The 13,078-nt window shown below is 36.8% G+C and overlaps 1 protein-coding gene across 2 annotated transcripts in view; it reads left to right on the top strand.

Annotated features, from left to right (window-relative positions):
- Positions 1-10,889, top strand: part of LOC306871447 (sphingosine-1-phosphate transporter SPNS2) — a 72,944-nt gene extending 62,055 nt beyond the window's left edge. For both annotated transcript variants that reach the window (XM_079419387.1, XM_079419388.1), the window contains exons 11-13: positions 2,975-3,138; positions 6,077-6,113; positions 8,061-10,889. In XM_079419387.1, coding sequence (XP_079275513.1) covers positions 2,975-3,138; positions 6,077-6,113; positions 8,061-8,072 — 213 coding nt within the window. In that variant the 3' untranslated portion in view covers positions 8,073-10,889. The remainder of the gene's footprint in view (positions 1-2,974; positions 3,139-6,076; positions 6,114-8,060) is intronic.
- The last annotated feature ends 2,189 nt before the right edge of the window (positions 10,890-13,078 follow it).

Genomic DNA, 13,078 nt, shown 5'->3' with positions numbered 1-13,078 from the left:
TTGGAATGTGCTAGACATGTGGTATTTGAGCACAGTTAATGATTTAATGGCTTGATGTTGAATCTGACCTGCGCTGTTATGCTGAGGTGTAGTTTTAGATGTTTGTATCATGAGTTATTCTCTCAGATACTACATCCAATTAAGGGAATATGTAGTAAACACCTTCCCAGCTTATAGACTAGCTTATTAAATCTAGATGTACATTTATGCATTTGGCAGATAGTTTTTGAAAAGTCAGATGCTCACCAAGGCTGCATTTATTTGATCAAAATACAGTAAAACAGTAATATTGAGGGATATTATAATTTAAAATTATATTTCTGCTTGTGGTGGCACAGCTGAATTTCAAGCATTTTAATAGGTTGATTTGGTGTTTAAAAACCATTCACTATTATTATTATAAAGTAATACAATTATTACTTTATAAAATTAGTAATTATAAAAGTAAAAAAGTTCAAAAACACGGAATATATTCGAAATATAAATCTTATATAAAATTATGAATGTCACTTTTGATTAGTTTAATATGCCTAATGCTTAAAAGTATTTCCTTTAAATCCCAAACGTTTAAACTTTTTCCCCCGGTTTCACAGACAAGGCTTAAGCCTAGTCCTAGACTAAAATTTAAGCCTGAGCTGTTTCAACTGAAAGAAACTTGCAGTGACTGATCTTAAAATATATCAGTGCCTTTGTTTTGTCTCAAGATGCACACCAGTAATGTTTTTTCCTAAGGCACGTTTATAAAAATTACTTAAACGTCCTAATTGAACTATGGCCTAATCCTGGCTTAGTCTAAACCCTGTCTGTGAAACCGGGCCTTGAAGTTTATGCATTTTCACTTTGTATCGCATAAAAGTTTCTGCTAGATGAGTGAATGTACATTCTCTGGGAATCAATCCTATGATTTTGCCATTTCTAGCACTTTACTAAACTGTTTGACTACTATTTTCTCAAAGATCAGAGGTCAAGTTCACTCAAGTCGCAGTGTTAGCAACTCACCACATTCCATCCGTTCAAAACGCCCTACCCGCTGACAGACAGCTGGGCAGTGTGGTTATAATTCTGCCACATGTTTTGTGATGTTTCATTTGTGGTTCGTTCACATGACTGACTCGGTTGCTTTCTGGGAATACAATGATCTTCGATTTTACCTCTAAGATAGTAGCTTTGTTACTTCTTCGGAGGAAGTGTGTGACATTCTGGCCTGTCAAATCCAGGAACGTGGGACCAAGTCATGCATCAACAGTTACTTGATAATTTCACTCCGGAGGTCTGGCAGGCTAGTGTGATGGTGGCTGTGACGTACTTCTGTCACAAAAAATCAGCCAGCTCTGAATAACAAAAAGAAGAGATTTTAGAGAAAAACCACAGGAACTTTGACACAGGGCAGTGACACTATAGTTTTTCCAGACATTAAGCTGTTATGAGAGCAGTGACATCCAACAGCTTACTGAAGACAACTGGAAAGAAATTTAAGAACATGTGGCAGGCAGACAACACATTCTTCTAAAAACTAAGAACAATGCGTGCACTAGACCTGTGAATGAATAACGTTTCCTAAATACCTGGTAATGCTCCATTTCACTCTAACTGATGTAAAAACATTCAGAGTACCTGTGTGAATCTATACCCTCAGACATAGTGGGTGGCGTAATTATCTATAAAAATAGGCTATCAACTGAAATCTACCATCATTTTTTGCAAAAAACCTCATTAGACACGCACCAGAAATGTTCAACCTCAGCCCTATTTTAATCAGGAGAAATAGTTCATGTTTGGCATCATGAAGGCTGACACATACACACACATACAGGAGTGTGGTCTGCGCGCACACACAAACACACAAGTTTGCTTAGCTGTCTAAATAGGGGCATTCTGTAGACTTTTATTGTTTTTATATACAGCTAGTTACAGATATTATAACCTAACCCTAACATAAAACTTTCTGCATTATTACAATTAAAATAACCCTCTATTTACAAACAAGGACATCCCCATAAGGAGGTTTTGTCAGATTTATCTCACTTCTGGGTAACTATTTGTCCCCAAAATATGGTTAAATATGTACAAAGACACACAGACCTCACTGTCAGCACCTACTCTCCCACCTTTTAGAGTCAGCATTCCTTCCCAACCCATGAGACTTGAGACATGCTAGTGCTGATAAAGGATTAGCCAAGCTAAAGTCAGTTAGATGGACTCTGAGGAGAATATCAGTGCTTCTAAATGGATTTTTAATGCTGCTGTTAGTGTCTTGATGTTAAAATATACAACTTTTGCTTTATTTTCTAATAATATGCTACTTTAGAATAGCCAGAATGAAGCATTTTTGCATATTAGCACTGGAAACATCCTCTTTTTTTTCATTCACAGGTCCTTTATAAATAGTGAAGAATGAAATCAGGATTTGAGTTTTGTGGCCTTTAGTGTACTCCTAGAAGTTAACAATTTATTTTTATCAGACGTAGGCATTTAAAAATGATCTTCCGGGAAAGCGGAACAAACATATTGCTTACTCATCCTGCACTACACTTTATTTTTGTACAATCAAATGCGGTTTAGAATGACAATATCCCCTGCTGATATCACATATGAAATGCGTCATGTGGTCTTTAACATTAAGAACCAGTTGCTAACTACTGACTGAGTGAATGCTAAGGGAGCACACAGCAGAAAATTAAATCAGTTTGTAAAATTGAAACTGAACTAAATGCCTCCTTGATTTAATCAATAGTTTAATTAAGGTTTATTGTCTTTTTATAGATATATTGACTTGCTGTTCAACAGATACCAATAGCTTAAGACAAGTTAGCATAATTAATCATTCACCCAGAAACTGATTAAAACAGCGCAGCTCTTGAAGACAGTATCAGGAAGTTAATTATTACATTAATGTCGCTGATGACTCGCTGCAGACTTTTCCTTTGTTTGCTAATGAGTGCTCTTTTGTTTGTGTTTCTATGTGTTCCTGCAGATATCAGACTCGCTGCAGAAGAGCTACACTACATCAGCGTTATGGCAGTTCCTGAGTTTGGGCTATGCCCTCATGCTCTGCCCCTTTGTCATCGTTTTGGGGGGGATGTTCTTCCTGGCCACCGCCCTTTTCTTCCTGGATGATCGTGACAAAGCGGAGAAACAGTGAGTGCTAATTCAGTCCAATCTTTTAAGTCATTATTCTAAAGGCATTGAGGTGCATTCCTAAACGGGGTTATCATTTCCCATTTCCTCCACTGACAATCCGGAGAATACCAGTTGCCATGGTGATTTTGGTAGCCTTGGCCATCTTTGTGTGCCTGGTGAATAGCCTCAGGCAGATAGTTAATCTGCGAGGATGAGCGAGATTGATAGACGGAAAGAGATTTAGATCTATTCTCAAACAAAGATACTCTGCAGAAGTGATCTGCCTATTGGAAAATGGCACTTTACGTGGGTTACAGATGACCTTTAATAGATCAAGAGCTTTCCATATTCAAATCACTAATCATTATAGGAGATATTTCAAAATAAATGTATTTCAGTAGACTAGCATTAGGCAGAGACAAGCTAACTAAGCAATTTAATGAAAGTAGCATTTAGTAACACTCATGACGACATGAGACGAAATAAACTTCAAGTTAACCTCAATGTTGTCTCTTGCTATTCAAGCTACCCAGACGTGTCATTTCATTTTAACATGGCATACATAAGCCATCGTAAGATACTTTGTCCTATATATGTATATTTAAACATAGACATTTTAAAACAGACCTTCATCTAAAACATATGCCGGTTTGGTAATGGAAAATCTCATTGCCTTAAAAGGTAAAGACAAACATTTAAAGACCCGGACTTTGCGACTCACTTTCTGTTTTGCGGCCGCCTTTTATCAAGTGGATTTCCTGTGTGTGTTGCCACTGAAAATGACTTCCTTCTTGTCTGCTTGGGGACATTTTTAGGCAGGGTGGTATGTTGGATTACTGTGGAAGATCTTCCCACGATAGGTCTTAGAGACAGCCCAGGAGGTTGACTTTTCTTCTCGTCTCGCCATCTATTACAAAAGGCAGTTTAATCAGTATAGTCATTTTTCACATGGAGCTACTCAGCAGGATTATTAAATTGTTCTTTTTCCTGCTATATATCATAAGCAGTGGAATACAAATAGTGCACTACAGATACAAGTCTTAAATAAATCAATCCTAACATGAATAAATCTTGACAAAAAAATACAGTGACTAGGTTTAAAATTGTTAAAAATACAACTGACTATTTTCAAGTAGGTTTCCCTGAACACTTCCCACTTCTTCTATTGGTCAGATAAACAGATAGCCCTCACACAATTGGTGGAGCCAGTGTTGATATGCCAAGCTGGTCAGAGCAATATTTTTAAAGAACCACAGTGCATTTTTCAGGGAAATAAACTTAGTTTTCTCTATACATTAAAAAGGGATGAGAGAACATATTTTAACATTAACTTCACTTCAAATGTAAAATAAAATATAACAAAAACTCAAATTTAAATTTAGGATAATGACAAATACTTTACTTTTAAATTTAGTATAAGATAAAAAATAACTTTAAATTTAGAATAAACATGATAACCAATCCACCTTTTAGTATAAGACAAAGAACAGGACCTTTAAATTTAGAATCAAAATCTTTCCAAAGCAGTTTGCTCCGGTTGCAGTTTATACAGAAGTTTTACCACACCACTGGTTTTATGCAGCCACAGAATTGCAGCTATGCTATGTAATGACCTGCTATGCCATGCATGCCAGAAGCAGCAGCTACAGATTAAAGCAGTTATATTTGTGAACGCAGCATACACAATAAACTTATATCCAGCTGTTATGAGCCTGTTCAATTATACATTTCCAACAAATACTCTTACATAATACCCGTCTCACAATTTTTCATAAGCATTGCATCATCACGAGTCATCATGCAGTCTAAAAATAGAATTTTAACTGTGCTGTTTTAGGTCCAGTAGTTCTTTATTCGCAAATATCTTGTTACATGAATATAGCATTCTTTTTGTCTTCCTCTATTTATGGACACAACTTGCAAAATGAAAGGCGTTCACTGGAGCGGAGGAATATATATTGAGCTTGAAGAGTACTTTATTTCTAGGCTGTAAGCTGTTTTGGGCCATGAGGGAGCCGTTTATAGCGCAGGGGAAAACACTGGGCACCCAGGCAGTCACGCAGAAATACACGCACGTATTTGTCTCATATCCTTTGCTGCCTGGCATCAGTTGGCATGGTGTCCGTTGGGATGTACTGTAGATATAAGCATCCGGTGAACTGTGTGTTAAAGCACTAGCAGCCTGTGAAGTGTCACCATTGAGATTTCCAATAGAGTGACTGAAATTACAAGAAGACAAGAGAACATCTTATCATAGGGAAAAAAAGGAAAGAAGTGAAAATGCTCATCAGTGAATATGAGGAGTGCTTGGGTGCTTCTAAACAGAATTAATGTTTCTCGCATTAAAATCTGGATCCTTACCAACTTCTTTCACCACCCTGACCACCTGTGGTTACACTGAATCAAACCACTGCTGTAACTCATTTTACTCAGAGCTTTGCATCTAAATGGTTTTATTTCAATAATGCTGATGTGAATTTGCTTTGTAAATTAGTGATCAAACTTTTGGACCCGAAAAGATGAAAAACTGGGCAATACAATTTTTTAAATATTATCTGGAGAATGTTTACTTTGTATTAAGTTAACAGTGTATTTTACCCACTATTAAAAGTAATGTTATGTGAGCTGGAAAAAAAGTTTTCTTATTAATTACCGTTTAAAACCAGGGCTATAAAAATAATTGTGATTAATCGCAAGATTTCCAACCAGCTTAAAGCAGGCAAAATAACATCAAATTTGGTGTTAAACATATTTAATTAATATCTTTACTTTCATAACGCTACAAAATACATTAAGGACTATACGGAGCCCAGTTTGAAAACCCATCCAATAAGAGATCCTGCTGATGTGTACATCTATGAAAGTACAATTATGAAATGTGTTGCACAAATTCTGTATCTACACACTTTGTTCCTCATTATCCTGTTTTTTCTTTTGTTTTCTTTTATTTCTCTAGAGTAAACCAGCTTTCCCGACCGCCATCCACAGTTAAGGTAAGACCTCAAATTCCTGCAATTCACCAACAAAAGCCCCCCCACTTTTCCCCCTAACACTGTTATAAACTGTTATCCAGTTGACCTTTTAAAAATAGAAAATACAATGTTTCAAGCTTATTTATGAAAAGGTATTCTGGACTGTAAGGGGAGAAATAATAACCTACCACCTTTATGAAATTCCAGAGCTGCAAACTTATTTACCCAATGTTTTACACATTGGAGTCCTTGTGCATCATAATACAATAGAATAGAATAAAATAGACTTTGGGCTCATAGTGGCATCACCTTTTCATTATAGATATTTTGAGTAGTTTTTTTGTTTTTTTTTGAGTGAGCAGGTTATTTTATCATCTGATAATCTCAAATCTGGCTCGTCTTCAAGCTTCTGTTCCTGCCCCCTTCCCCTCTTTCTCTTATCAGTCTCTCACACTCACTGTTATGAGCCTGTTTGTATAATTGCCATGACTTTGTATGCCCAAAAAGAATGGCAAAGCATCAAAAGACAGAAAGAAAACATCTAACAACATCAGGAAATAGGCTTCCCTGGTTGCCAGTTTTTTAGGTGGAGGACAATTTATGTGGGAGCAGTACACTAAAAATAACTAGTCCCCTAACTATTTGGACTGAGAGGGCGGATTGTAACCGTTAAATGTGGTCATGTATTTTTGTTCTGCAGACAGTCTGTCCCAAGTTAGCTGTCCTACTCCTCTACAGCTCCCACCACTTTCTAATTAGCAAAACTTCTCACTCTACTACTCTTTATTAGGTTAACAGGCTTATCTGACTAGAGTTTAACTTGAAATCAATTAAATATCTCTGGCTGGATGAAGCGTAAACCATGGCCTTGAGGGTTAGCCTGTCAGAGGCATATAAATTAGCATAAATGAGCATGTGATGGCAAGACATACTGCCTCAGTCACTTATATAAATGGGAAAAGCTCTCTGATCAATAGGGGTCAAAGCACAAAATGGAGAGGAAACCGCAGAGTTACATAACAGACGGACACCCACACACCCAATATTAGAAAATTAATTATGAGGAGGCCAGTGATGTGACAGTGGGAGTGGGAGTACGAGAAAAATCGCTATTTTGACATTAGCCTTGATTAGGGCCAAAGATTTCAGACAGGAAGGGCTTGCAACCAAAGCAATGAGAGAGAATAAATGAAAGATGAAAAGGGAAAGCTGAGGTCCCCCTTCCTAAAATCCAAAGGAAGTTTACATTTTCATGTATAAACCCCATTTGTAAATAGTAAAAACACAACATTTTGTTTACACAAGGTGATGACCACTTGCTTTAAAATACTTTTTCACAAGCCTATATCTATGTTTTTCTAAAAACAGATCAACATAAACACAATTCAAAACCATGAACTTGAAAAACCTCAGGTTTAAAAGACCAAATCCAGCATTAGTCCATAATTACTGAATTTTCAGTGTATGAGTGTGTGTTATCACACAATGAAAAAAAAACCAATGGTGTGTTTAATAGCAGAAGAGCTTCTAGGCCAGATTATTTGTGGCATAATGATCCTGGATGCTCCATAAACGTCATTGATGTGATTATCTGAGCATAATACCCTAGTATTAAACCTTTTTAGTTATGTTGCATGAGCCAAATATCATTATACAGTGCTGCTGTACTCTGCATCTCTTATATTAAAATGAAACTGAATAAACTAATTGTCAAGTTTGTGACAGACTTGTGATGTCAGTGGGGCAGCTGTGGGAAGCTTAGCTCTAGTTGCAGTGTGTGTGTAAAAATGGGGGTTGGTTTACCTCACCAGAAGCACCAGACAGATGGCTCAGTGGGTACGGAGTTATAATAATTAAAATGAAACATCCTGTTGGGAAGCCAGAGGCTAGGATGTTATTGCTCCAAGTTTTATTCAACAACACAAACAGTCAGAGATTGACCTGTCTTTGTCTTTTTCATTCCCTCAGGTTACCAAATGAGATGGGACTGCTGCAATGGCATGAAAATATGGGCAAATGGAGGAAAAAAAAACAGAAGGAATAAAACTAGCAGCTAACTCACTATACGCACACTCAACACACTCTCGGATCACCGCTATCATATCATCTCTGCTTTTTCGTTTCATCCTGTGAAGGCCGTTCTGAATTCGAGTCGCACCTTGCTTGCCCTTGGAAACCTTCAGCCGGCAAGAAGTCAGCCAATCAGCAGCTGGTGTGCAGCTATTAATGATGTATATAAAGAGCCACTTGGGCTCTAATGGGTGTTTGGAAGAGGGTGCGCTAGAGCGCTCAGTGCCATACTACTGAACACAGCACGGACACACGCTCCTGTTCTGTCATGCTGCCTGTCGATCTGCACCAAGTGCCATAGCATCACATTCCTAATGGGGACCAGTACCAGTGATGCTCAGCCAATAAGGGACTTGCCAATACGCCAAAATCCTGTAAATACAGAACTGAAGGAATCACTCAGATCATATCAAATACCCAACAAAAACAAACTACACGGTGAGCCCTGCCTTAAGAAATCCGGCAGAGGCACAGGTCTGGTCCCTGGTCACTTTTCTTTCATGAACATCTTTTTCTTTGCTTATTATTAAATGTATTTTTCCATTCTTTTTCTTAGCACTTACCATTTTAACGCAGTGCCAGTGAAATCATGCAGTCATGCATGACACCCGAGACCATTGAAATCGATCATTATCTTTTCTCTTCTTGCTCTGACTGTGTGTTTTTACAAATGAAACTGGAGGGACTTCATAAACTACAGCTGAAAGGGACACTGGATTGTAAATATTATCTTTTTATAATGAAGAAACAACATGTAAATGCTTTCATACTGAACTTTACCGAACAGTCTGCCAGGATGAATCGCGTAGTATGTACAAGAGGAGAGCAGAAATACTGAAAAACGTTAACAAGTGAACAAAGCCAAGGTTATCGTCACTTGTTTAGAGTTTTCTAGCGAGGAATTCCTTCCGCAGTGCCGGGTTATCCACCCAGACAGGCAAACCTTCATTTTAACTGCGGATAAGATTCACAGGCTCAGTCTATAAAAGATGAAAGTCTTTGTATGTTGGTTTACCTTGCTCATTTGGTTTTATATATCCCTTTACTGGAAAAGAAGAGACAGAAAGGATGATGTTGTATCGCAGCCAAGTTAATTACCTACACTGCAATCCATCCGTTTCAAAAAGGGAATTTTAACTCAGAGGTGAAGCTAAGTCTGGATTGTTTTTCTGTGGAGTCTGTGAATTTTTTTTTTTTTAGCACAAAACAAATATTTGAATATGTTGCATACACTAAGAAAAGCACTTTGCTTTTCAATGAATAGTCATGGATATGAAGAGATAAAGTTGGAGGGTAAAACTGCAGAAAATATTATTCTTCTCTCTTATTGGCCTGTGTGGTTTCGCTTCAGATTATAGTTTGTAATATATGCAATTTAAAAGAAGATTTCATCATTACCAAACGTGAAAGCTTTGACAGTGGCAATAATTTGTATATCTTCATATTTAGCAAGAATTTCTCAGAGCGCACACACTCACCACTGTCACTTTTTTGCAACCTGGTGTTACCAAATGTGTCTGCGTCTGAAGCCGTTCAAATGCAAATCTGTTCTCAAAGAGAAGGCTTTTTCCCCATCTTGAAAAAAGCACCTTGCCAATAGATTGATGTGGAAAAAGCCGATCTGTGTTTTGAAGGTCTGACGTAATGTATCATGTGAAATTACAGTCCCTATTTTCCAGTCCTGCCAGGTGAAAAGCCTTTGAATGTGATTCTGTCCAATCCAATGTGTTTACACATGCCAATTGATCTTAATGAAGCTTTTGTATTAATATTATTATTCTTTTACAGATGTCATTTTCTTTCTTTTACAAATATGAGTTTTATATATAAACACTATAAAGATAAACTATATTATGCAGCAATTTTAATATATTGTAAACTGCTTTGATGCAATGTATTTATTACGTTTTTGAATTGTTTATTTGCTACCCTTGCTGATAAGTTGGAATAAGGGAAAAATGTCATAGATATTATGTACAGTTCCGTTTTTGCTTTATTTTTGTTTAAAAAACGCCTCCTCGTCACCATTTGAAGAATCTCTCAGTTGTTCATCTCAGAGAACTGTGTTTTCACAGGAGCCAATTATTTTACTGATTCACACAGAGCATGATTTATACTTATACAAAAGTACATGTATTGTGTATCAACATGTTTATTAGACCAATGAACTGATATTTTACCTGATTTATTTTGCACAAGCAACTGGGTTTGTGAATAATGTGCTGATCAGGGGGTTTTCTTTTACTGTCTAATTCAATAGTTCTACACTGGCATTTTGTAAGTGCTAGCTTTGAGGGATTATTACCCATTCACTGCCTGGCTACTAGCTTTTCAGTTATTTTATGTGCTATCAATGATTATATGACTATTGTTTATTTGTTTGTTGAAAGGCAACGCTCACGGTGATCTTGATCAGATGAACGACTGGCTTAATATTTGAAAGGCCAAGTTCATTTTATTGACAAAACACTATTGCTAATGAGCAGTTTTATGAGATCATTTTAATTGCTGAATCGTGAGAGTTGAGTATTTCAGATTGCACATTTTCTTGTCATACAAGAATTCTGTAAAGATTAACCTATTTCTGATGTCAAGCAGAAATTAAAAGGTGATTTTATTTTTTAGAGCAAGTGTGATTATAAGGAAAATTATCTAGGACGTTTACTGTGATGCTCCCACAGGGATATACACCTATATGTAACTGATCAAAATAAACTTATTTAATCAAAACAGTGTCTTTTTTTACATTATTACAAAAGTGCACTTGATTTGTCACTTTAAGGCAATGGCAATAACCAATAAGGTTACAGAATTTATTAATCTGTTTATATTATTATTTTGTACGATATACCATGATTGTTAATTGTTAATTCATGTTTGTTAAATTATAATGCAACTTAAAAATGTTTGGTAAGAAATATTCATTTTATTCAGCAAAGACGTACTGAATTGATCAAAAGTCACAGTAAAGACATTTATATTGTTACAATAGAAAATTAAGTTGTCAGGAATAAATTACATTCTAAAATACATATTTTAAATGTGTTTAAATAGAAAATCTGTCCATTCATGGAAGATTCTTCCATACTACTGATTCACAGAGCAGGATACCCAATCTGAGAGCTACACTCTTACAGCACATGAATGGGCTTTAATGTCACAGACCCCTTTTAGCACATACCGGGGGGACAGAAAGGAGACTTTCACTGCTCTGGAGCAGGAAGCCCTCTCTCTTCCTCTCTTTCAGAGGTAGGAGGATGGGAGGGGTGGGCAGAGCAAAAAGTTTCATTTTCATCGGCTAGTGTAAGAATCAGTGTGGTTTTGGGGACTGAATGAAGTCTAGCATTGTTTAGAGAGGCACAGTGCACCTCTGTTGCCCAGCAACTGATTCTGTGATGCCAGAGAAGAAGAATGTAGATGGAGAAGGTCACCAGTGTGTTGACAAGACATGAAACACCTACATAGCCAGCGACTGTTGCGATGAAAAATGAGAAAATGTGCCTAGCAACAGCTGTCACATTCATCCATATTACAGATGAAAATACAATATTTGCTCATGGTGTGACCCGAACCGCATATGAAAGCAAATCGAGAAAGTTCACAAATATCTGCAACCGTAGCCACAGCTGAGTACAGAATTACCTCAGGACCTAAAAACTTCTGAAAAGCTCCTGTAGACACTAACTCACCAACAAAACACACAAAGAACATAAGACCCATAATGGCCAAATGTCTCCAAAAAGCCAACCAATAATCATGAGGTGTTTTCCTTCAGTTAAACACAGAGCTGATGGCCTCAAACACCCCAAACTGCTTACTGTGGCGGCGTTCAATCAGAAGTATTGATCAGGAGCTTTTCTAGTCACAAGTGACCCCGTTTAACATTTCAACGTTTGACTCATTTACAATGTAACCATTCAATTTTGGTATTACACACTAAAGATGATCTGTCTTATTGACAGCCGTTTCAATATTTACATTTGTAAATTAAAATTAAAAATATACAGAATCCTGAAATGAATGGAATATATGTTGGATGTCTATGGGTAAAATCAAGTCAGATCAAACTGGCATTCGATATTTGTATTTCGATTTAAATAAAACAACAAACTGTATTTATGAAGTGATGAAGACCTTTCTCCACTGGACACTGAACTATGATAACCCGACAGAAATGCACTGGCCAAGCAAACCAAACCTAATTCTGGCATGACACCATAAGAAAACACTGACAAAGTCAACAGAACAGTGGAGATCTGACAGGAAACTATGGGTGTACACAGGATATAATGGTTCCTTATACTCAGCAGGAAAATCAATGTGGTGATTTCTTTTCCACGGGACAGTTAAAACATTCTGTGCATGGGCCAAAGAAACAAAAAATGAAAACACGGGTAATTTTAGGGTCAATTTCAAGCTTAAGCAAATGGTTATTGAGGCACAGGTAAATTTTTGTTTGGTTATTTGGACAAGTCACTCTTTTAAGCTATTTTGCTAGTTAGAACACTGAATCCATGTAGAAGCCTCAGAACAGACAATTTAGTTCAAGACGCTTGTTCTCTATTAAAACAGTGCTGAGAAAAGAGTACGGAAAGGATAATTCACCCGAACATGACACTTCTGTCGTCATTTACTCTCATGTCACTCGAAACGTATGATGTTCTTCTGTGGATGACAAAAGAAGATATTTTGAAGACGCTTTTCTGTTTTTTGTACAATGAAAGAATACACAAGACAATATGTAATCCTGGGCCACAAAGTCATAAAGGTCCAAAATTGATGAAATTGATGTATGGTTTGTTAGGATAGGACAATATTTGAGAAAATCGTCTTTAAAGTTCTCAGCAATGCACATTACTAATCAAAAATTAAGTTTTTATATATTTACGGTAGGAAATTCACAAAATTTCTCCATG

This window comes from Barbus barbus (assembly GCF_936440315.1).
Source record: "Barbus barbus genome assembly, chromosome: 6".
In the NCBI taxonomy this organism is placed as follows: Eukaryota; Metazoa; Chordata; class Actinopteri; order Cypriniformes; family Cyprinidae; genus Barbus; species Barbus barbus.
Note: the sequence above shows the minus strand (reverse complement) of the source record. Positions and strands in the feature narration are given on the sequence as shown.